This window comes from Chlamydotis macqueenii, chromosome 2, assembly GCF_036417535.1.
Source record: "Chlamydotis macqueenii isolate bChlMac1 chromosome 2, bChlMac1.mat, whole genome shotgun sequence".
NCBI lineage: Eukaryota > Metazoa > Chordata > Aves > Otidiformes > Otididae > Chlamydotis > Chlamydotis macqueenii.
The window spans coordinates 22,397,589-22,422,372 of record NC_141557.1 but is presented as its reverse complement, the minus strand read 5'-3'; the positions used below and the strand labels follow the sequence as shown (position 1 = coordinate 22,422,372).

Below are 24,784 nucleotides of genomic sequence, written 5' to 3'. Positions count from 1 at the left end.
TCTTGAGTGATTTGAATGGCAACCAGCCCACTTATTGCTACTGTTCCCTCTGCTGCCCCTGCCCGTGCCCGTGCCCAGCGCTGCCTGGGACCTCACACCCTCCAGCTGCAGCTCTGAAAAATATGCGGGCCATCCCTGGATGCTGTTTTTTTTCTTTGCTCTACTAAACACAGAATAAAAAAAAAAAGAATATTAAACGAATTGATAAAACTAGCCTACAACTGTAACCATTAAAGGAAAAAATCCATCTGTTTATCTATTATATCAATTCATAAATTGTTTATATTCATGCTTATATTTATAGCCATCATTCCTCGAGCGTGGTTTCATCACAATACCATCTGCTTCAGTATTTTTAAATCCACTAACTGCCATAAACCCATGTAAAAACAATGTTTTCCTTCAACTTAAGTCCAGGTTAAATTAAGCCAGGACATAATGAGGAAACAAACAAAGTAAATTTCAGTCAATAAAAGGAGATTAAAAATATTTTGAAAACAATTCCATCAATCCCATCTCCAATACCATGCAGGGACGCCGCCGTTATTTTTCCTGGGGAAGCTCTGCCCTTTCAGGTACGAGAGGCTGTGTGCAGCTGCGTTGTGCACGAAGGTGAATACAGGAACCGAAGGTGTTTGTGGAGATTTGTTAACGGCTCACGGCAGATTGTGGGACACGCGGAACGTAGCCCGCTCTCATCATTAGTCACAGAATATGATGTGCGTGGGCAATACATCGCGCATTAAACGGCGGTGAGAGCCGCGCCTACTGCTGTGAAGTCCCTGTGGAGCACCTGTTGGCTTGGCCACCGTTGCATTAGATGACACAGCAGATCTGCCACCACCTACAAATAAATTTGTGGTAGCATTCAAAATGAGGAAACCCCAGCGCTAAACCGGGGCTGAGGCCCGCCGGGTGTAGGCATCAGCGTTTAACGCTGCCCTCGCTCAGACAGGACCGCGCCGCTTCTCTATGCGGTACCCGTGCGGCCCAGGGCCCGCCCCGGCCGGGACCCGGGGGTCGCTGGCTCTGCTCTGCACCCACCGCCCGGCACCATTTCCCGGTGCAGCCCCGCCCCGCCCTCCCCCCGCCTCCCCCCGCCTCCCCGCTCCGCCCCAGCGCGCTCCGGCCCGGGCCCCCAGGGCGGGCGGCGGCGCGGAGAGCCCGCCGTGCCTGCGCAGAGGCGGGGCCGAGGGGAGCGCGGAGGGGCGGAGCGGGGCTGCGCTGGGCGCCATCCTGCTGCGGCCCGCGGCGTGTGCCCGGAGCGGCGGGAAGAGGCCGCGGCGGAGGTAGGGCGCGCTCCCGGCGGCTGCGGCCCGGCGGTGGGGCGCGGGGAGGTTGGAGGCCGGCCCGCTCCCATGGCGGCAGTCTGGGCCCGGCCCGGCCCGCAGCTGCTCGGCGGGCGGGCAGGGCCGCAGTGGCCGCGGGGCCGAAGGAGGCCCCTGCCTCAGGGAGCCGGCGGTGGGCTCGCAGTGCGTTCTGCTGGAGCCGAGTTTGACCCCGCCTTCCCTTGTGGCCGGGAGCTGGCCGGAGGCCCCCGCGGAGCGGCTCGGAGAGGGGCCGTGGGCGGTGTTTTCCCCGCTTCTCCCGTCCGCAGGAAGCGCGGGGGTGGTCACCGCGGTGCGAGGCGGAGGAGCTCAGCGCTTCCTTTTTTTTTTTTTTTTTTTGCATCGTTGCTTTATGTGCTTGTTTTCCTCGGTAGTGCCCGTTTTGTAAAGAAAAATGTAATCTTTCAGCTGTGAAATCTCATATTTTGCTCCTTTCTCATGTAGAAGTCTGTTCCTGACTTTGTGTGATACCCATCGTAAAAGGTCATCAGAGCATCCCTAACTGAAAGCTTTTAAAAACGATAACCCAGAGCTCCCCCCCTACTTTTTTTTTTTTTTTTTTTTAATAAACCTGTCATAGGCTTCCTTTTCTAATTCTGTCACATGTAAGATTTCTAGTGGTCATTTCCATCCTTTAGTTGTTTCTGCTTTTCGGTTGTTGCCGCCGTGATGGTGAGTAAAACGGATTCGATAACTGCATGGACAGCAGCTCTTTAAAGGACTGACAAAGCAAGCGGGCAGATCTTCCGTCTCTCATCCCTGGTACAACCACTCTGGGTGCTTGGGAGCAGAGGGGAATGGCGGCCCTGCCCTCCCCAGGCAGTTCCTCCAGTTCCTGGTGCTGGCAGCAGACGGCTGGGCTGGATGGACCATCGCCTGGGTGGCCCTGCAGGACATTTCATAGGTTGCTCTGGGAGAGGGACACAGTGCTTTGCTGTAGTTTGAAATACTTCATTCAGTTTTACTGTGCTCTGAAAACTACAGTGTTCTTGACTGTCATTGTGGATAACAGCTTCACAGATCGCGTTGCATTCGTACAACTCTGTTTGATGCATTTTTCCTGCTGACTTCCAGACGAGGGTTTAACTGAGGGAGAATCCCTCTAGACAGATGTTGCTTTGTGGCAGCACATACTGCTGGGGGAATTTCAGTGAAGATGGGCTTTGTCGTATTTTTTTTACATCAAAGTAGCTTACCAGTACATAGAGAACTGACAGGGCTAGCAAAATGGTATCCTGTGAATATCTAAAGGCTGCCACTCAAGAGCTGTACATAAATGCTGTCCATATGCCTGCGTGGGTAACTAGGGAACCTAGGAGAGAGTCATGTTGTATTTCTTCTGATTGGAAGCCTGAGCTGCTCTTAGTCTGTAAGTTTGACTGTGCAACAATGAAGATGTTACTGGTATAGCAAGGAGATGGTGAGTAGCAACACAAGCAGGAGTATGGGGACTTCCTGAGTTACCAGGGCCTGTAATCGGGGCCTGCCTGCATGTCTTCACAGTTACACTGGACTGGATCAATCAGAGCTAGAACAGTTAGACTTCCTCTGCTCACGTTTCATTTTTCTCATCCCTAAGGGTGTCGTCTAGGTGACACAAGTATAAAAGACCCCCTCTGAATTTTTTGGAGGCCTGTAAACAGAGTACACAGGTTTCTATCATACCTTCTAAATGCAGACAAACACAATACATCAATACATGGATTAAAGAATGAAAAGGCAAATTAAAGTTTTTTTTAAATGCTAAATAAATTCAGGAACTTGGAGCTTGTTTCATGTTGTGATTCTGATGTCTTTTTTCATGTTATAACAGTGCTACAGTGCACCCGTGCAACAGTGAAAGTTGTGTGGTCCTTGAATTTGTGGTTCTGGGTTTTTTTTTTTTGGGGGGGGGGGGGGTGTGTTTGTTTTTGTTTTTAAATCTCTAATACTTCCAGCTGGTTTTGTTCAGCTACAGAAGGGTCTCTTGTAACCAGTGTTGCATAGCTGTCCAGTCTGCTATATTTTTATTTATCTAAAAAAAAAAAAAACAACCAGCCGCACAACATGTGCCTTGTGAAAGGTTTATTAAGGATTAGCACTGAGCTAATGTGAGGAGGGTGATAGTTGCTATTATCACTTTGAGATGGGATGTTTCTCTTGTGCATTCCCAAGAGAAGCTTCTGGTAATGATGTCGGAAGCAAACAGTACAAAATTTGAACTAATGTTTACTTTACCTCTTTCTTCCCTTCAAAGCTAGGGTGGCACAACACAAAACAGCTTCAAGATGTCTGTAATTCAGCCAGGGACAGCAACGCTTCGTAAAGCAAAGAAAACCCCTGTAAAAACGTGTCTGGATAACCCCTTTGTTTTTCAATGGAAACCCATAGATGGAGAAGATATGCATTTTATACTACAGACCTTAGAAGAAAGAATTAAACATATTGGACTCAAAAAGATTGAGACTCCGAGAAAGAAAAAACGTTCCTTTACAAAAAAACAAATGGAAAGAAAGTGTGATGCTAGTGAACTCCCTAAAGAAGAGGAAACAGAAGGTCATCAACAAAAAACAGGATGGACTGACATAAGTATCCGAAGGCAGCTTGCTATTGGAATTAATGAAGTTATAAAAGCATTGGAAAAAAATGAACTGCTTCTCTTGCTGGTGTGCAAGTCTGCAAAACCTGCCATGATCACATCGCATCTTATTCAGCTGAGTGCAAGTCGAGCCACACCAGCGGGCCAGGTTCCCCGTCTCAGTGAAACGGTTGCACCACTTCTTGGCTTAACATCCATTTTAGCACTAGGCTTTAAAAAGCAGTCTGATAAATTTACTGAAGCAATAGAAGCAATAATTCCAAAGATACCAGCTGTGGAAGTGCCATGGTTTCAGTACAGAACTGAAGAATCTGCGGCTCATGCACATTCAGATTCTTCGGAAGATCAGGAACCCGAGCAGCTTGCAGAGGCGCTGGGGGATGAGCTCACGAGCCAGAAGCGGAAGCGCAGGGATAGCAGTCAGCTCGATCTTTCAAATGTAATTTTGCAGCCTTTGAAAATCAAGAAAGTTGTTCCAAATCCAAATAAGGTAAAGAAACCACCTCGCAAAAAGAAAAAAGCTTTTTCAGCGTAACTTACTTCAGTTTGGTTCTTCGTATTAAACTGGTATTCTAATGCAGTATGGAGTACAGCTCTAAAAGAACTATTTTGTTAGGCTTTACAGTGTAAAGCACTTGAATACAAGGTGAACTTTATGTTGCATTCAGCTGAGGTACTTTCTGCTTTAATAAAAAACATTGTTCAAACTTGGGTGTGAGTCTTTACTTGGGGACAGGTATTTCATTTACAGTTGGAGATCACCGGGTTAAAATCGGTAACGAATATGCCAAAGTAATTTAAGACATAATCAGTGCATCTGTGGAATTAAAGCATTAAATGAACTTTGTATTTCTATACAGATGAACATGCTTCAAACAAAATGGATTTGAGTTAAGTATAATTATTCCAACAAATCAATACCAAAAGTGAAAGTTTATTTAAACAACGGTTAATGCCAGTGTAACTTGTAAGGTGGTTCACTGCTTGTTTCAAGTAAACAGCTGTAACGGCACAGGCACATTTCCCTTCTGGAATTTCATCGTTTGCTCCGCCTAACAATAAACTTGTGGTCAAGAATGGATGCAGACTTGGGTTCCATCTGATACTAGGTGTCCAATATGCTGAAGAAAAAACAACTTATTTTCAAAGACAGAACGAAACCAAATCACTACTGCATTTTGAAAAAAGACTTCCGTGTGCGAGCTGTTAACACACGTCCCGTGAGAAAATGTAAACTAACCTAAACTCGACTTCTAAATGGAGTCTGAAATTCTTTCCCAGGAAATTGAGATAAGCCATACACTGTTGTATATAAAGTAGATGACAGCTATAACCACTACAAGACTGAAAACATACCACAGAACTTTGGAGTTTCCTTCAGTTTTACTGAGAACTATGAACAGTCTCTTAATAAGGCAGTTGTGTTGTAGGAAGGAAAGGGAATAGTGCTGCAATTCAGACAAAAATAACAACCTAGGAATTTACTTGGCGCTCTATATTTTAAGCAAAAGTCAGTACAGTACTGTAGAAGAAAGCACAAAATACCTTAACTGAGTTACTTTGTTGTTCCTTAAAGATGGAATTTACATGTAGTTTTCAGACATTTGCTAATCCAGACTTCTGGTGCCATCGTATAGCTAATCTGTTTTTTGGATTTATTTAGAAGTGACTTTAGTTCATTATACCAACTATGAAGGAAGGCAGTAGCCATGATTCTGTAGTCATGATGGTCCCTGAAGTTTAAACAAAACTAAGACATTTAATGACAACATTTTTGCCCTCCTTGCCTGAGGGTGGCAAGAAGAGGTGAGGTGTGGTGGGTTTTTTTGCCTTGCTTCATAGTCCTTCATACATGTCCTCTGTTTTGGCTTTTTGGATGCATAAAACTTTGAAGGCATGCTAGCACTAATGTATTTAATTCCTAACTAACATTTAACTCTTAGCCTTTAAACAGAGCATGAGGATTAGCTTTATTAAAGAACGTAAGCACAGCAATCATCTTTCAAGCACTTTGCTGCTTGCTCAGGTCTATAGTTCTCCTTAGGAATTTGGGTCCCCTCTGCAAATAGGAAGTTACTATGTGAAAGAAATTACAGATGTTTCAAGTGACTGGTGGGAAAGGTGTCAGCGTGAGCCTAAAGTTTGCCAGTCTTTGTGAAACCATCTGCTAGGCTTTGAGGAGTCTTACCTGTCTTACCTGGTAGCTGTCTAATGCACAGACAGGTTCAACTTTGGAAACAACAGGAGAGCCTCTCCTATTGAGCTGCCACAACTTCCACCTCCTGAGTAACTGTCCTATTGTGCGGGTGCAGGCTGGGACACCTTCAAGATTCACATCCTCTTGATGCTGTGATACTTCAGCAAAGCACTTGAGGTGAGAAGCGTGGCTAGCCACAAGGTTTGAGCACTCAATAGGGACAGAAGAGACCAGGTTGGATTACACAGCTGTTGGGTAACTCAGGTTCATGAACAGAACTCTCCAGGAACTGCCGCAGCACTCGGGCTCAGATGCCTGCTTCCCTCATCCTCTCTGGCTGGTCAGTTTTCTCTCTCAGATACAGTGCTGCACAGCTTCTGCGGGAGCATGACTCTGCCCTCCTTCCCCTCAGTTAACATGCAGTGTGAGCCAGAAAATGAGACAGAGAAGTTTACCCCTTGGATTCAGAAGCAAAAGGTACCGTTTTCCCAGAAGACAGCACAAGAGTGGCCACATTCCTTCCTTCATGTGCAGTTAGCCCAAGATTAGGGCAGAAGGCCAGGCTGCAAGAAACCCAGGTTCAAGTCTGTCTTCCACACCTGGACATACTTTGTACCATCATGGTCTCAACGCTTTTCCAAACAATAGGGGAGGATTTGCCTTCTGATTTCAGAGAAGAGAGGAGAAAAGAAAATACTTACCATTTATTTCTTCCACTTGCATTTTTTTTGAGGGGTCGGAAGGCAGAGAACATGAGTGCATCTTTCACCCGGCATTCAAGACCACCCATCAGGATTAGGGAGAGCTGGGCCATGATCATTTCTTTACAAGGAAGTACCTTAGCCAGGAGGATGGAGCTATGCCCTGCTGTCTCACCTCAGGACAGGCAGCAGCTGAGCGAGGATGGACAAAGCTCTGCCTTTAGAGCTGAAGCAGAACACACTGAGCCCTTTGGTGAACGTCCTTCTCATCACAGTGGACTCCAATACAAATGCCCAGCCAGGAAGGCACCTTCCTGCCTTTTGGGAGTTAAGAACTTAAGTCTTTGATGGAGTTGAGATTAAATCCTTCTTGTTACCTCTCATGTCACTACCATCAATTCTATTTTCAGGCATTTAATTCTGCTCAGGCCTCACACAGGGAGTCAAAGATCCCCTGCACCATCTCTTATTACTGCTACTAGCAGACAGGTATCAGAGTGGCCAAAGTTGTAAAGTCCAACTCCACCATTAGATGTCTGAAAGATCTCCTTTGAAGCCCTTTTAAGTTCACGAGGTCCCAAGCTAGTGCACACCCTGGGGTCAGACAAACCACGTTCAATCCCTTCCTTTGTTTGAAGGAGGTCGAATGCTTTAATCACAAAGCTATAATGCAATAAAGGAAAATATTTATCACTGTCTCTAGGGCAGAATCCTCTCACCACAATTCAGCAAGAAAAAGAAACCAAACCACAAACCATTCACATGGTGGAAAAGGAGTGGGAAGAAAGAAAAACCCCACTGCTATAAGGAGGTGGGTAGGGCTAGCAGTTATGAAGAACAGACAAATTTATCTTCATCTAAATGGATGTTTTCAGGTACAGAATTCAATTTTCAGCAAAATCTGCTGTCAGAATTACAGGCATTTTTAAAAGGAAAGTTCAGACATTTGCATTTTATGAGACATTCAAGTCACATTGAAAAGATGCTCACAGCACAGAGGCTTTGCTGCCACGATTTGGCACTTTCAGCTAGAACAGTTTCTTACTGCAGATCTTCTTGGTGCTCACGTTATTGCAGCATCCGTGAGCTGAAAGAACTGCTATCATATCTAGCTGTGACACTATGCTGGAATGTAAATAAAGTGCTTCAGAAGCTGCTCTTGTTGCCGAGCATCCATGAGGGAATCAAAACAGCTCCCCCCAACAACAAAGATCAGCCCTCCTACATTTCAGGAAGCGCAGTACGCAGACTTCCAGGGACTGAGGGTAGAGCATTTCTCTTCTGCTTACCAGCCACATATGTAGCAAAACTTCCTGTTCCAAAGTCAGGATAAAAACACTATGAGGAGCAATTTATGGCTACCTATTTACACAAGATACTTTTCATTAGAATTACAGACTTCATAGGAAATCAAAGTAGACAAAGGAATATGTGCAATTTTGCAGAAGCGTTGAAAACATTCAAACTATAAATATCCTAGATATAGCACTACTAGAATTCTTAGTTTTACACAGGCTGATGTTATTCTACTGAGGAAAAACTAAGGTTTTGTGCCACAACTGTAAATTAAGTACAGTAATGTATTATCATTCCAGCAACACAGATAACGCCTGCACTGAACAGTGCGATACTGTTAAATCAATCCACTGATCTATTGAAGATCAAAGTACAAATCTGTATTTTTATTGATTTGGCAGCGTTGCTTATGGAGAAACAAATGCACTAGTTAAACCAGTACATTGTCATACTGCTCCAGTTACAAAAGCATCCAGGACTTTCACAGAGCTACAAACGTATCGTACTTCATGATTTTCCCCCAAATGACGATATCCATGTGAAGTAAGTAAGCAAAGATACTCGAGTTTGTATCCTTCATTCTGCTACACTGACAGACATACACCACCACTTAATAAATAGAAATGCAGCAGTTCATCCACATAATAGCAAATATTTTTGTACCCTAATCCACCACTGAAGTTCAGTTTGTACAAAACAGTCTTTTCTACAGAGTGGAAAAAAAATACCTTCTTCTCATCAAGGTGCAAGCTAAGCTTTGAAACTTAAATGAATGTGCTTTTATTGTTTTCATGGACAATAAAAGAGTTTCATGGACCTTCTGATCTATCTGAAAATGCATAAATTTGGTCACATATGGATGTCTTCATAGTTCATGTTTAATGGACTATTTCAGTATCACTGACGTTGTGCTTTTACTCCTCTTGAACAATACCATTCCAAGAGTTATGGAGATCAAATTAACTCAGTCGATGACCTCAGAGTTCTAGAAACATAAGTGTCCTCATTGTAATACAAGACCAACCTAAAGGAAGAAGAAAAACACAGTATTTTAGTTGAAGTATGGCAATAAATCTAAACATAATTAGTTTTCTGCACCTCAATTATTGAGCTTAAATATGACCAAGTAAAAAAGTTATTTTAAAACTTCTGCCCCTTTTGGTCAGTGTAGACAGTGTAGATTAATGTATCGTTATACCTAACAGAATTGAGAGGCTCTTTTTTTCTCCCTTACCTTTTCGGATTCCATGCCAGGACACCTCCAGTTGTACAAATAATACTGCAAATTTCCATCTCCAATCCCAAACTTGAGTTTTTCCAGGAATGTTTTGTTTTCCATTAAGTCTAGTGCATTGAACACATCAAATCCTTTCTGGCAACAGCAAAACATTTTTTTTAATTTTACTTTTTAAAGTTTAAAATGACACACAAATGATACTTTACAGGGTGGCACACAATATCCAAGAGACTAGGCTAATTAAGTGGAAAAAAAGACAAGGGAATAAGTCTTGCCTTTTAATTAGGTAAACACACAGAGAAATTTTCCCAAGAAAAAGTGAAGGCACAACTTTGCTTGAAGATTTTCTCCAAAAGGGTAGGAATTTTGAAGTTATTTTCAGGGGTAAAGGCCGGAAGAGTCCCTAAAGCATTATCCATTATTTTAGCCTAACAGATGCACATTTTTTACAGTCACATACTGTGTTTTGACTTACATGGCCTATTCCAGTTAAACCTGCATAAATACAGAGTTTTTCATTCCTATATTGTTCTGTTAATGATAAACTTTTTATGTTTGTGATTTGGTCCTTTTCTGAAATCCCATTGTCTTTAGAACTCCAGTCTTTCACATGTTACTCTCCCTCCCCTACTCATGCACCCTCTACCAATGCATCTTTTCATCAGCCTCCCAGATTCACCGCTCAAACAGCGATTTTGTGTGGCAACACAAACATAGTCAAATCCCAACTCACTGTGAACTCTTAACAAGCAACATAAAACCAAGGACAGTTATGCCATCGCAGTGACAATCGTCACGTATGAATGGCTGAATTTGCTTGGGGGTTTGGATATAAAAGTCCCATTTATTTGCAATTAACTTCACGGGAGCCTGACCTAAGATCTTGGAGTCTTAAGAGCACAAAGGCAGCGTGCCAGCAGGACTTTCTATGCTCCAAGATAAAAATAAGTTACAAAATAATGCTCAGTTACCTAAGCAGAAGAAGATGGTAAGGAACATTCTTTTACTCAGTATAAAAACAAGATGTATTTTTTCCTTTTAAAGAAGCACCCATATTCAGAAAAAAGGAGGTTGAAGAAAAAGAGCATTTTAAGGTCTCCATCAGTTTAGGATTATTTAAAATAAAGTCACGAAGCACAGACAGTGAGTTTAGTAAGGTTCCTCACTCCCTTACACAAAGATCATTCTGTGTGCAGATGAAGCTACGCTAAGTTAAATGTGCTTGCGAAAAACAGACAGAGGCTTCCCATCAGCAAGCAGATGTCAAGCCACTTCCTGGAAAGCAGGGTCTCAGCATGCACAATGGTTTTTTCAGAAGACAAATGCCATAACCAGGACCATCCCTTCTTCCTCCTCCTTTCCTTCAGCCTTCACTGCTGAGGACAACGTCATATGGTGTGGAATATCCCTCTGGTCAGTTGGGGTCAGCTGTCCTGGCTGTGTCCCCTCCCAACGTCTGCCCACCCCCAGCCTGCTCGCTGTGGGGTGAAAGAGAAAAAGCCTTGAGGCTGTGCAAGCACTGTTCAGCAGCAGCCAAAACACTGGTGTGTTATCAGTCCTGTTTTAGTCACAAATACAAAGCACAGCACCATATGGTCTGCTGGGAAGAAAGTTAACTCCATCCCGGCCAGACTCAGCATATTTGTAAACAAAAAGCTGTGAATAGGAGTGCATTTATCGTTTCTCTTCCCTTGCCCTCACCTCTCCTCACCTAAAAGTCCAAGTGCCAGATCTGCAAATATAATTAGGCATCTAACGATGCCAACAGGCCTAGCAGGTACTTTGGAAATCCACAGGTGTCTAAATACCAGTATTCTAACTATATGATGATGCACTTAAAAGCCACACTTCAGATGGAGACCAATGTTTATTCCTTTTTTCACTTTGACTTTTAAGAGTAACTAGTACTAGGATTTTAAGCCACTTCTGAAATTTATACTAGCCATCTTCCTATATCTTCATATATCTTACGTCTGCCTCTGAGCTTCCTTTGGTACTATTCTGGAGCCTGAATAATGGGGTTCTATATTCCCCATGACTAGCCAGGAGTTTTCCTTGCCAAATAGTTATTCAACTCAATATCGCTTATAAGTCAACAAGCCTCAGCAAGCAGTTCACGTCACAGACATCACCTCAGTTGCAGTGCTGCATGAACATGGCTGAGACAGACAAGTTGAAGACTATGGGGCTGCTTTCGTGCAGCCTGAAGTCTGAACAGATACCGCCTCTGCAGACCATCACTGGCTTCATATGGGATCAACAGAGAAATCTCCACGTCACATGTAGTGCAGATGGCTTCGAACATGGTCAGCTGGAGCACAGCTGGCATTTGCTTCCACTGAGCACTCATCTGGTAGTTGTAATACCACAGTGTGGCAGCAACACTTCAGCTGGCAGGGGCAAGCTTCAAACACGAGGAAAACATGCCTACGCTCTGCAGTGTGTTGGGAATGGTTGCTAGAATGGACCCCAGGGACTGGACGAAGCCTGTGCAGTGCTGTGAATTGCCAGGGCCAAACAGGTCTCTCAGAATTCATTCAGAATGCTGGGATGTGCATCGCCTGCACAGCTCTGTACCACACAGCTGCAATGCTATCGGTGTTTGCACTGCACTCCCCTGAAATCCTGATGATTAAGGGTGAGCGCTAGTTTTTAATCAGACAGCACTAAACTCTTACAATTCTTATATTTAAAAACTTCATTTACAGCCTCTTCCCTTCTATTCAACTAAACCATCTAGCAGTGTGCTTAAAAGCTACAACAGGACATAATCTGCAGAGCTCTACAGGCAACAATTAGTAACAAGGTAAAATGATAAAGCTTGCACAAATAAACTCTTACATTTTGTAGAAATAAAACATAGTTGAAACAAACAAAATGTATTTAATAGAACTTATTAACTCATATTCCAGGAAAACAATTTTAATGATACTTTCCATTCTTCTGCTACTTAGTGAATATGGTCATTAGTACGCTCTTGCATGTTTACACAGTTCAAGCTATTGCAAACACTTGATCTTCATGCACTCAAAGCAAAAAGGAAAAACAAGCACAGTATTTTTGAAAGAAGCTGAAAAAAACACCAACCTGTAACTTACCAATTTAGCTATAATCAGTGCATCATTCATTAAGTCCAAGAGGGGGGTCTCTGTATGAATATTGTAAAAGGAATAGGCAGCTTTGAGGCTTTTATGAACAGGATGGTGCATCACTGTTGAAGGTAATGTATAGAAACTCAGGAAGTCTGTTAAAATACCATTTGAGCCCTAAAAAAAAAAAAAAAAGTCAGTTAATAGAAGTAACCGCTCAGTTACTGGTTAGGCTAACATGGAAGTTCTACAGAAAGTAATAAATGCAGCACAGTTTTGCATACCGTAAGTATTATGGTATAACAGGCAATCTTGGCTAAGATCTGAAGAAACTGAGTTCTTGCTAAGGATGTATCTATACATCAAAGCCAGACTGAAGCCTGAAATGGTCACTTCAGAAAAGGAAAAAAATATTTAGATTTTTTTCTAATCTATTACACCAATAACATTTTGACAACCAATTGCCAAAGCATTTCAGTTTGCTTCCCAAGCTTACCCTGCCATAAACAAAGCTGACAAAGCAAACTTCCACAAAAAAGCACAGAATTTTTTTTCCGATTGAACTTATTTTTAAAATAATATTTTTAAAATCTGATTAAGTTCACATTGAGAAATAATCTTCTCAACTTCCTAAAAACAGAAAAAGAATACTGTGCTGGTATACAAAGCATATTTAAATCAGCTCTATCAATTATTAATCAACAAGCATAATCCATTTGCTAGACAACACTGCTAAATCACACTGAAATTCTATTAAGACCTGTAGTCATCAAAAAAGGTACTTCTACAGAAATCTGAAATATCCTACATAAACTCTCTTAATATTTCTTTAACCTAATGAAGTTTTTTCAAGAGTGTAGATTGGTAGGAAATGGGAAGTAATTATTATATGGGTTCTGACTGACATGCTGAGCACAAAAATACTACTTGGATTTTCACTCCTCATATTCCAGTTGGGTCTCCTGATATCTCCAATACGATAAGGCACGGGAGACACACAAATGCTTGTTTGTTTTATTTTTGAATGACTTGTGCCCACTATTTAGAGCTCAATGAAGGGCCTCACATGGGTCATTAAATTGATATTACTTGTATGTTTTTAAAAAGTAAAAGAACTGAACCTATCACATGCACAGAAGCTATTGTCTTACAGCAGGTACAAATTCTGTAGTAGAGATAAACAACGAGCAACAAAAAAGTCACTCACTAAATTCAGTAGGGATGATGAAAATATTAATTCAGGAATTACACAGATTATTTTAAGGTTTTAGCTCTGCACATTACAAAGATGACTTAAAAATCTGACATTAACTTCTCCTGGTCACACAGGTCTTAAAAAGATTTTAAGCATTAACAAGCCTACATTTTGTATACTGAAAAACTGTTTCAAGAGACAGTGTAAAACAAGCAAGTGAAGACTGCACTGTTCAGTTAAAATGGCACTGTCAGAATGAAATTCTCTTGTCCCTCATGCTGATCCTGGTGCTTGTGGACTCTTTTGTAGGCTTTAGCTCACAAAGTAAAAAACCAGCCTGGGGTGGGGGGTGGGAAGAACCGGAGGTGGAGAAAGAAGGAGGTACAATAAACTAAATTAGACCATGGAAGAGTCCAATGAGCAACAGACCTACTGTAATTAAGTAGAAAGCTAAGCTTGGACAATGACAACTAATGAGCAGGGCCTCTCACGTCCAGCACCAGTAAATTCCCAAATTCACATAAGACTCCTGCACAAATTCAGGTTGCAGTGTGGGAACACTGAGCTTCACAACCTGCAGCTTCTGTGAGGAGCTGGTAGGTTTAAGGATGTAAGTGCTGATCATTTTCAAATAACCTTATCACTTTTAAAAAAGTAATACACTATCTAAATACAGTATCTACAGCTGATTTAGCATGGACTCAAATGGAAGAGTCTATCTTTCTCCACTAGCTTTATTGCAGCAATTCCAACCATGCCTTGGAGATTTCCAATGCCAATGCCAATCTGCTCCTGCACTGCTTATTTTGTGAGTTATGACCAACAGGCTGGAGGGTGGGGATGGGGAGGTGGGGATGGAAGAGTGACTGGTAGGAACAGATGATGCTCTCCATCTTTTTAGTGGACAGAGATTATAATTTTTGAAATAATTTAATTCCTAGCTGAAAGCAGCTCATGACAGCAACAAGGGATGTTAACGTTTATGTCTCTATTTTACACATACTCATGCATATACATGTGTACATATACACAAACAGAAATTCATACACATTACACTCACACATTTTTTTACTAGAAAAAAACCCATATTTTACTAAAGCATATGATTGTACCCGGTTCGTAGGATTCCTATGCACAAAGTTCACCCAGCATATGATATTTAAAAGCACAACAGTATTTATTGCTCTATTATAACCTTGCATAAGCAGTTACAGTTCCTAGCATAAGCAGTTACCAGCGTATTGTTTTCCCTTTGCGAGAGTCTTACCACCCCAGCTAAGCTGGAGACACCGCCGAGCAGGAGGATGGCGATCAGCGGGGTCAGAGCAGAGAAGGAAGGTTGGTGCAGCAACTTCAGGGTGTCCCCTGTTGTTCGTAGAGTGTGCTCTGGGTCCTTTCTCTCTCCTCCGCTCCGAGCCGCCTCTGTTTATACCCTCAGCAGATTCAGTGGCAGAGTACTGACCAGGCGTTGATGCACGCGTGGCCAGCGCATGCAGCAAGGCCTGCCAAGTACGTGCCCTGCTGGCTAACAGCGGTTCCCAGATAGCAGCAACATCCTCCTCAATAACAACCCTCCTAGCTCCCCTCTCTGAGATAACAACCCTCCTAGCTCCCCTCTCCAAGGTCGCGTTCCCACAGCTGTGTGCAGCTTGTAATTTCCCACAGTAGCCCTACACGGACCATCAGTGAAATCCCTCACACAATGATTAAAAAACATAATTATCCCAGCAGGTGCCCCTAAAATTGGTTTTAAAAATAAAGAATTTTGAACTGGTGTATGGCAGAAACTTAGACACCTGAGAGAATGACACTGAATTCAAACTAAATCCTTATCTCAGTCTGTTCTGGTTTTGTGTAGTGAGCGGGAGTCTAAGGTGGCAGCTTCTGTAGGAAACTGCTAGAAGTCGCTCCCCTTTGTGTTCAGTGGACTCGGCCGGGCCTAGGGCGGATCCGCTACTGGCCAAAGCCAAGCCAATTGGTAGCAGAATATTCCATGATAACACCTCTGCGATAACGTATTTAAGAAGGGGAAAGCAGAAAAAAAAAGAGAAGAAAAGATGTGAAGAAGGTGAGCGGGGGCAGAGGAGCAGAGGGGGAGGCGTGGGCCTCATGGGCCTTGCAGGCCTCACCCTCTGGCCTCTTGCCAGGCGGCTGATTGGGCCCGACTCAGTCCAGCCCGGCTGCAAGAAGTGGAGAGGAGATGAGATGGATGATGTGAAGAGATTCTGAGAGGCATCTGCCAGCCTGTTGTGAAGAAATTTTCTTGTGAGAGGAACAGCTGCAGATGCCATGGTCAGTGAAGAAGGAGGGGGAGGAGTAATGCGGCTCCTGGCCAAGATTCCCCTGCAGCCTGTGGAGATGACCATGGTGGAGCACGTCGTCCTCCTGCAGTCCATGGAGGTCCACGGAGGGGCAGAGATTCACCTGCAGTCCATGGAGGACCCCACGCTGGGGCAGGTGGATGCCTGAAGGAGGCTGTGGCCCGTGGAGGGCCCGCTAGGGCAGCTGTTCTGGAGGGACTGCACCCTGTGGAAGAGATGACCCACGCCGGAGCAGTTTCACGAAGGACTGTGGCATATGGGTGGGACCCCACAACGGAGCAGGGGAGGAACGCGAGGAGTTCTTCCCCCGACCATGAAGCAGCGGCGTAAAACAATGCGTGATGAACTGACTGCAACCCCCATTCCCTCTTCCCCCCTGTGCCACTCAGGCGGGGAAGGTAGTAGAGATAATGTTAAGCTCGGGAAGAGGGAAGGGTAGGGGGAGGTTATCTTGTTCTCTGTCTCATTATCCTGCTGTTTTTAGTAATAAATGAATGGTTTTCCCAAGTCGAGTCTGTTTTACCCATAACGGTAACTTTAAGGATTTTCTCCCTGTCCTTATCTCAAACCTCGAGCCGTTTTTCTTATATTGTCTCCCCCTATTCTCTCGGAGGGTGGGGGGAGTGAGAGAGAGACTGCGTAGTCTGGTCCCGATCGGGGCTGAACTATGACACAGTCATTGTATCATTTTTCCTTTTTTCTAGAAAAGGAGATTTAAAGACCACTGCTTATTATCATGTCATATCTCTATGGAAAAAAAATAGAGGAATGCAGGTGGGAGGGTTGTTTATACAATATGTAAGGTTTTTGCTGTAATATGTCCACGATAGTGACACTTTGAGATTTCAAAATTCTTCTTTAAAATATCCTGTTACAAAAGTACTGCAGTTTATCACAACCAAACACTTCCTCATTAACAGAATGCAATACAAAGAACAAAGCTTGGAATCGTGGTATCAAATTCTACGTATAGCACACATTTTTCATACTGTCCACATTTCAAAAACTTGATGCTGACATCAACTTTTGTAGCTGGCATTCACATACACATTCACAAAGTAGTTAGAGTATGTTTTACCTCTACTACAAAAGTGTCAATAATATGATCCCGAGGCAGGAACCAGTGGGCTACCTCTTCTTCATCCATCACAGGAGCAAGATTAAACTGTTTCAAGTAAGTGTTGATTAATTCTTGTACTGGTTTAGTATCTTTTTGTTCCATTGGTCTCAAGCCTGAAGTCTTTGTGGCCTTTTTGTAACAAAAGAAAAATAAATGTTAAGATGTTGAAAGGAAAACTGCATACACAGCAAAGGCTGAAAGTAGGTTGCAGAGTCACTCCACTTGCTATACTGCGTTCATTATTAGCCTACTTTATCCCAGCCACATAATTCATTACGCTATTTTACAAACAGCTTTCAGTCAGAATTCCCTCTGTTCTAATTATTGAGGCAGTCTGGGGCACTTCAGGCTTTCTATTTCATTATTGAAACAACTGCATTTCTCCAGAGAAAGAGATACCATTGCCAACAGCCTAGACTTCACATATTCTGGGGGGAGCGGAGGTGGTGGTGTGTTGTTGGGTGGGGGGTTTTTGGTAGGTTTGGTTTTTTTTTAGGTCAGTCTATTTCTTATCTTCATCTAAACCGCCTAGGGCCCAGACACAGAAAAAAACATAAAGCAACTTGCATATCAGATGTTAATCTGAAGAGAACACCACTTGCGATGCAAACTTATGAAAATTACAGTCAAGCTATAAACCAAAGTCAGCTGATAAAGCTTAATTATAAATCATTTAACAAAAAAATTCCACCCATTCTTAACACTTGCAATCTCCCTTGCTAACTCAACTTTCTGTACAGGCACAACTGCTGTTAACAGCCAAGCTTCTCACAACTTAGAGCTTCCTGAAATTAAAAAGCTACAGTATTTTAACAAATAAAGTTATTTATTTGACTTTAAACACCAGGATAGGAAAAAATTTCTTTCCAGTACTATGCAATTAAAGTTTAAACAAGCAAAAATGATTAAAGTTTTCTCTCCAGCTTTTATAGCTTTCCTGAATATTTCCTTTTAGGGAGGCTAGGGCTTGCTCTCTTCAGAGCTCATTTATCCTGCTTCATCTGTCTGAGCTACACACTTGGGCACGTACCACTTTAATCAGAGCAAAGTCAATTGCAAGAGCAGCCAGGTAGAGACTTGATTACTGGAAACCTGAAATTAGTGAAGCTGATTACACTCTGCTCAAAAGGAATTATTCTAGGGGAGATATGTATTCATATTCTGGCAGTCAGCAGCCAGATGAAAAATTAAGGCACATTTTGCCACAGCTCTGGCCTTTGTATTACATTTTAGCCTTCTTCCTTTCCTGAGCAGCCTGGGACTCTGGTTTGCCTCCGCAACACCACACCATCTAGATTTTTAAATGCCCTGAATCCACATGATGCTTCCTATGCCATATCCATAACCTCCTTATGAACTACAATATGAAAGGTTAATTCTGGCTCCCTCCAAGCCTTCCTCCCTCTTCTACAGCCATACACTGGAGCAGGATGGGAGGAAAAGCAGCTGGGCTGGAACATCTTTACCCCCTATCAAGGCTCAGAATGGCCACTAGTAAATGGCTATTTGCAGTTCCAGAAGTGGGGGAACGTGTATAGAACTGGGCTAAAATTTGTTTCTCTGCTCCACACATCAAGCTGCACTGGGCACATATTCATGCAAGTATCCTGGCTCAGGATCTAAATCGGTCAGGAAAAGTCATACAGGGACAAACATCCTCCTGCCCTTATGCTAAATGCAACCAAAATTTACCTCTTTAAAAAAAATCCTTGCTCAAGAAAGTAAACACTTAGAAAGAAAACTTTACTTTTTACATCTATAGGTACATGCACAAACACAGCCTTTAGTCAGGGTGGTATTTATTAATTACAGTTTTTATTATTTCTGAAAACCTTTTTAATTCAGACTGTTCCAAGTGATTAGGAATGATTAATTCCTCTTAAAGGGAGATGGGCTCCCAGTGGCAATGATATTGCAAGGACTCTAAGAAAAGAGGTTAGAATGAAAGAAACAGTGTCTGGTGCTGAGAGACAGGGCAGCGTGGCCTGAATGAACCAATTTATGTGACAGTACTGTTTATGATAACAGCCTGAAACTGAGGATAAAGATCCTCAAAAGCACTTAAACTCTTTCTTAGGAAAAAAACCCAAAGCACAAGATCTAAAGAGATAACACTAGCATCAAGAATAAATCTTTATTTTCCATAGGAGAAGCTCCCAAGTCCAATCTAAAAATAAACCAACAGCTGAGGTACATGGACTCCTACATCACTTAGTTGAAAAGTTTACTTTCAAAGCACCTCTTTTTATGTGCACATCTCTGTACAGTATGTTTGCCTTAGCTATATTTTATGAATGAGATGATGTATGCTTTGTTTTCCATAATTTATTTTTCTGTTGAAATCTGGGTTTTATGACAAATGAAGATGATCAAGGTACAACTGCTGTTTCTAATGATTCTCTGTAGCTACGCTTTTTGTACTGTAAGGAAGATCCTTAGTCTTTATTATTTTCCTGTATTGTTTCCATGAGAAACAGTGCTGAAGTTGCCACCAAAACCTATATTTGAAATTGTCTACTGCACTTTTTTAGACTATTAAAAACATCTTCAAGATTTGACGAAAGTTATATTTAGCTTATCAAGATTAAAACCTAATTAATTTGGTTATTAATTCTTAAGCTCTGAAAACTGCTGCCCTCCCCACAAGGGAGATGCTGCATGTGCAGGCACGGGTAGCATGCAGGCAGCACAGGACATGAGTGTCACTGACAGCAGGAGGAGTTCAGATCAAGCCATGGCATGTGCTTTATACTGAGGAACGCTTAGTGTATTACTCAAATACACTAAGTAACAGAGCCTCCAGCATCAAGCTAAATATAACTAACAGACACAATCCTTCAAAGTCAGATAAATCATTACAAAGTACTACGAGTGAGTACAAAAGTATTTTTTAAAACCAAAAGGAAGCACTTGTTTAAATAAAAAAAAGGTTTACTGACATGGTACAGGTAAAGGATAATCTGCAGTCCCTCCAAATAGAAAGGTAGCTTTTACAAGCAAAGAAATTGTTTTCAATCATAAAGCTTAGACTAGTTTCTATAGGCTATTAATTACAGCAATGAGATTTTTTCAATAGTACATCTCAGACTACTTTTCGCCAGCCTAACTGCAAACATGAGAAAAAAATATTTTTAACTAACCTAGCTATGCCAGAACAGGTTTTTTTTTTGCCAGACCACACAAATAAATAGTACGCAACAAACTGAGGTAGATTTTTCTGAGCCTTCTCATTGCAGAAGAACAACATTTTCCAACAGAACAGAAAAAGTTGTCAATTAGAGTGGCATCAATAATCCCACTGTACTCAGCCAACTTTCTGATGGACTTCTCTGAGAATTTTAAGACATGAACTGTTAATTTTCTGTTCCAGTAATCTTTTATCAGATTAATCATACTGAGCTGTCTTATGCATCTTCAACTCACTCTGATGTGTTTATCAAGTGAAGGTTTCTGTTTTTTTATTTGTTTGTTTAAGGCTTCTAGGTAAAAATTTATGTTTTCTTCACATACAGATCTACATTTCCCACAACAGCCTCTTCTGTTCAGTATAGCCCCTAAGGTCTTTTTCATCAACCAGAGACTTTTTTTAGTGTCCTGGACGCACTACCCTTCCTCACAAAAGCCTGTGCTGTCAGAGACAGATGGAAGGTTATTTTGGGCCTCATGATAACTGTGGGGATTCTCTAGAAGTCATACTGCTTACATCAGGAAGTCTGTAGAGCTTCATTGTTCTTTGTAGAGTCATGTTTCTACTCAAATGTGAAAATTTCACCTCCACCAATTTTCTGGGATTCAGTGATCGATGCCAATACCTGGAAATAAAATTAATAATGAGATTAAATACTGTTTTGTCAGCTTTACTTGCATCCATTTCCCTACTTTCTGGCATTGCTCCTTCTCCTCTCCAAATCTGTTTCTAAGCAAGCCTATACTATGTCTGTAAGAGGCTTGAGCAACAAAAGATAAAGAAAAGCTATATCCATTCAATAGCTTTTAAGCAGGCCTGCTATCACCGTATTTTGAATCTAAGCAAATGCTTTTTATTACAGAATGAGTAATCACAGGGCTAAACATTTCAGTACTTGCCATAGCCCTGACAATCTCACCATACTTACATGGCAACATTTATTTTCTTGTTCAGACAGGATCCTCTGCTCATGTCTAAGTAGTTTGTGGAAGGAAATCTCCTCTTCCTAGGAGATCATTGTGCAACAGAACATCCCTGGTTACTCTTAACACAGCATGCTTCTTTTTTCCATCTTTCCTTACAGAAACTTAGAGGATCTTTGGTGTTGGTAAGTACAAACACAATTTCAAATCAAGAAGTACTCTACCCTCTAGAAGGACAGACAGCTGAACTAATACTGCTAGAACTGAACTTTTCACAGTAGAAATAAAATCCATTCCAAGCAAACAAAATTATACTTAATTACATACATGTGTCACGTGATAGTTTTCCCACCTTTATCAATTGCTGACCAAGTCCTCCTTTCTCGAGGAAAGATGAAAGTATTTCAAAAAAGCAAATCATACAATTCCCAGAAATGCTCTGCCATCTTTGGCAAGCAATCAGGTCAACAGGGAAGTGTCCCACCAGGGAAAGAGGCCACTTGAAAAACATAGGTATACAATGTTGTCATTGCTAGCATAGCTCCCACCAGAAGGTCAACAGAAACATCTATTAGTCTATTTGAGGTATGATCAACAAACCCAAAATTAGATTTTAGTCTGAGAAGCTGTTTTATCCAAGGCACTGTGAGGGAAGGTGGAAGGAGAAAAAACCACAAACCAAACAAAAAAAAACCAAAGGAAAGAAACAAACAAAAAAAACCCACCCCAACAAACACTCAGGCCTTCAGGTTAGTCAAGGCCACAACATTTAATTTATTTGAATGTTATGCTGTTATTGTTTCTAGCCAATTACATAAAATGTTCTTTAAAATAACTGCTATAGGAACCAATATTATTATTAACATCACCTAGGTTACCTGCAAGTGGCCACAGGTTTGGGTAGTACCACTCCAGCAGTGTAAACAGCCTGAAAAATTCCTTCCAGGTTCACTCTTCTAGTTATTTCCCGAATCAGCACAGGTGCTACCCGTTTAGATCTCAGTTTTTTATGGACACACAGAAAATTGATTTCTACCATTTTCTTCACACTAAGAGGACATTAAATAGTGGAAAAGTTAAAAAGAGTTGCACATTGCATATTTTCATTTGCATAACTGTAGTTTTCCATGTTGTGACAGAAGAATTTGCGGTAAAAATAAATTGCCCCGTGACAAAGTACCTCTGCAACAAGTACTAATCTACAATATTGCAACTGCAATGGCAAATTGTGCAATATGCAAGCTGTGTCTAAGGTGTTTGCAACAGTCCTTTTTCAGAGCTCTACCGAGATTTAACCAATTGCCTTACTTAACGATGCAGAATGGCATCCAAGTATGTGCTACGTGGTATCACAATACTTCATGATTTTCACTGTATGAAGACCTGGCCAAGGAAGTTCAGCTGAATGATTATCCTTTAAATACTTTCCAGTAAGGTCAGAAAATTCTATTAAATTCCTTAAATATATTAATTACTATATTATTCTATGGAGCTCACAAGCTTTTTTTGGGGGGTGGGGTGAGGGAGAGCAGGGAAGAGTGAAAAAAAAGAGGTCTGTGCTACATATATAGAATTCTTCTGACTCTTTATGGTCAATGAGCCTCCTTCTCTCTTTTTAAGTTCTCTATGGCAATAGATACTAGTTTAAGATTTTTTTTATGATGTTACTCTTCTACAAATACAAAAATAATGGTGCATTTTACCTGTCATAAATACGAATATTTGCAGGGATGGCACTTATGAATCCTACCAGTTTTTTGTTTGAAGACACTCTAACCCCACAGTGCCATTGGGGTAACCAGCCTGGAGGACGTAGCGCCCTAGAATTGATGACAGAAATAATTACAAATTACTGGCTAAGAAGATGTAATAAAAACACCCTTCTTTGCACTCCCACCAGAGCAGAACGTGGAACTTGCTACTCACCACAGAAGAAATTCAGGTGAATAATCAAACCTAAACATATTATCATCATCTTCTACGTAGTTCTCATTTAACAATGTGTATAACTCCTTCAGCTGAAAACACACACAAAAAATCCAAATATTTATCCACATACATCAATCAGAATAAACGTAAATGATTTTAGGTACATATAAAAATGATTTTACTTACAACTTCAGCATTGCTAAGATCCAGTGTGTCCCACATAAAACCCTGTGGCAAAGAATATGGCTCTAGGCGGACATTGTCCTTATCTGGTTCAATTGCACCATGTGAAGTTACAACTTCATCTTTTGAGGGAGGAGGAAAAAAAAAACAAAAAACAAAAAAAAAAAACAACCACAAAAAAAAGAATAGTTACATAGCTAGCTTTCCTGAAAGTTCTCAAAACTGCATTTAACTCACATGATGTATTTTATCAGAATTAAGATAGAAACATGAGCTTTTAAAAAATGTTGGGAAAAAAAATAGTATTATTAGCTTACATTACTTCTCATTCTCATAGATTGCATTCAGGCTAATGACTACCTCATCAGAATATCTACAGATATGCACAGAACTACTCTACCTCAACTGATATCCAGTATTTCATAACACAGGACAGCAATTTACCAGCACATGCACAGTATTTAGCCAGCCACAAGATCCATAGTCTCATAACGAGAAACATGTTGTACTCACAGCTAACATGCTATGGCTTGGATCCTGTTTACCATTGACTTGAACAGACCTGAACTCAACAGGATTACGCAGGTGCAAGTGGCATGGCAAAGCCAGGGCATGCTGGCGAAATGTGAAACTTGTTCCTAAAAATCCTACATGAAAGTGTGCTCTCTTCCCCTCCCTTACTTTACAACTCCAGTCCCTCAGTATATAGCTATAAACAGAAGCTGTTCCTCTTCTATGGAGCAGTACCTGCCAAATGTTCCTCTGTAGTACAAACTTTTCCCAAGTAACGTGCAATCCTGACAGATAGTTACGGCCTGCCATCCAGTTTGGAAGACCATCATTAACAGCACCTTTATGCAAACTCTGGAAAGTATCAACAGCCTAATTGTTACTGCCACTACATGGCAGACTTGGCCTAACCAAAAGATCTACTGCTAACAGCTTTAACTAGAAGACAGAAGATTTCTGAAATTAATTTAATGCCAAGATCCCTACAGCTATTTCTTGAATCAACAGATTACTTTTTTCCACCTAAACATATCCAGCATATCAAGTAGCAATGAATTCCCAATATGTTCATTCATCAAAGGAAAAGCTAAAAAAAAAAAAAAAAAAAAAAAAAAAAAAAAATCAACAAGATCAAGAAGCAATTCATAAACACTGTTGAACAAAACCTCTGCCAGCCAAATTCAACAAACCATATTTCTACTGAATAACACCAACACCATTTTCAGAGCCAATGTATTTGTTCTTTTAGGCTGGCAAGTGACAGGCTCATCTCTACAGAAGTACTGTAAGACACATTGATTAACCTGAACTGAACTCCTGGAACTGCTGCACAGACATCTGAACTAGCTCTGAAAAAGCTTTGTTGTGGCCAGAGTACTTTCTGATTTACACATCCACTTATTTCAGCCAGGCTTTTCCTCCACCGAGGCAGGATTACTGTGCAAATTACTACCATTAGTTTACAGAGGTATCTGGATGGAGTTTGTATGG

The 24,784-nt window shown here is 41.5% G+C and overlaps 2 protein-coding genes across 3 annotated transcripts in view; one reads left to right on the top strand and one right to left on the bottom strand.

Annotated features, from left to right (window-relative positions):
- Positions 1-1,072: 1,072 nt before the first annotated feature.
- On the top strand, positions 1,073-4,613 carry RPP38 (ribonuclease P/MRP subunit p38). 2 transcript variants are annotated; one of them, XM_086742242.1, is made up of 2 exons: positions 1,073-1,289; positions 3,569-4,613. In XM_086742242.1, exon 2 carries the CDS (start codon positions 3,596-3,598, stop codon positions 4,439-4,441), a length of 846 nt encoding a protein of 281 aa, XP_086598368.1. In that variant the 5' UTR covers positions 1,073-1,289; positions 3,569-3,595; the 3' UTR covers positions 4,442-4,613. The 2 variants fall into 2 exon arrangements, with proteins under 2 accessions (XP_086598368.1, XP_086598367.1); XM_086742241.1 differs by having other exon boundaries at positions 1,074-1,289; positions 3,565-4,613.
- Positions 4,614-8,465: 3,852 nt separating this feature from the next.
- Positions 8,466-24,784, bottom strand: part of NMT2 (N-myristoyltransferase 2) — a 30,505-nt gene continuing 14,186 nt past the window's right edge. The window contains exons 4-12 of the mRNA XM_086742237.1: positions 23,288-23,406; positions 23,099-23,190; positions 22,876-22,992; positions 22,051-22,221; positions 20,766-20,874; positions 17,021-17,191; positions 12,436-12,603; positions 9,335-9,472; positions 8,466-9,124 (exon numbers count right to left, since the gene is read on the bottom strand). Coding sequence (XP_086598363.1) covers positions 9,104-9,124; positions 9,335-9,472; positions 12,436-12,603; positions 17,021-17,191; positions 20,766-20,874; positions 22,051-22,221; positions 22,876-22,992; positions 23,099-23,190; positions 23,288-23,406 — 1,106 coding nt within the window. The 3' untranslated portion in view covers positions 8,466-9,103. The remainder of the gene's footprint in view (positions 9,125-9,334; positions 9,473-12,435; positions 12,604-17,020; positions 17,192-20,765; positions 20,875-22,050; positions 22,222-22,875; positions 22,993-23,098; positions 23,191-23,287; positions 23,407-24,784) is intronic.

What these genes read in the sequence shown, in the direction of transcription:
- RPP38 (XM_086742242.1), top strand. Translation starts at nt 3,596, where the DNA reads ATGTCTGTAATTCAGCCAGGGACAGCAACGCTTCGTAAAGCAAAGAAA.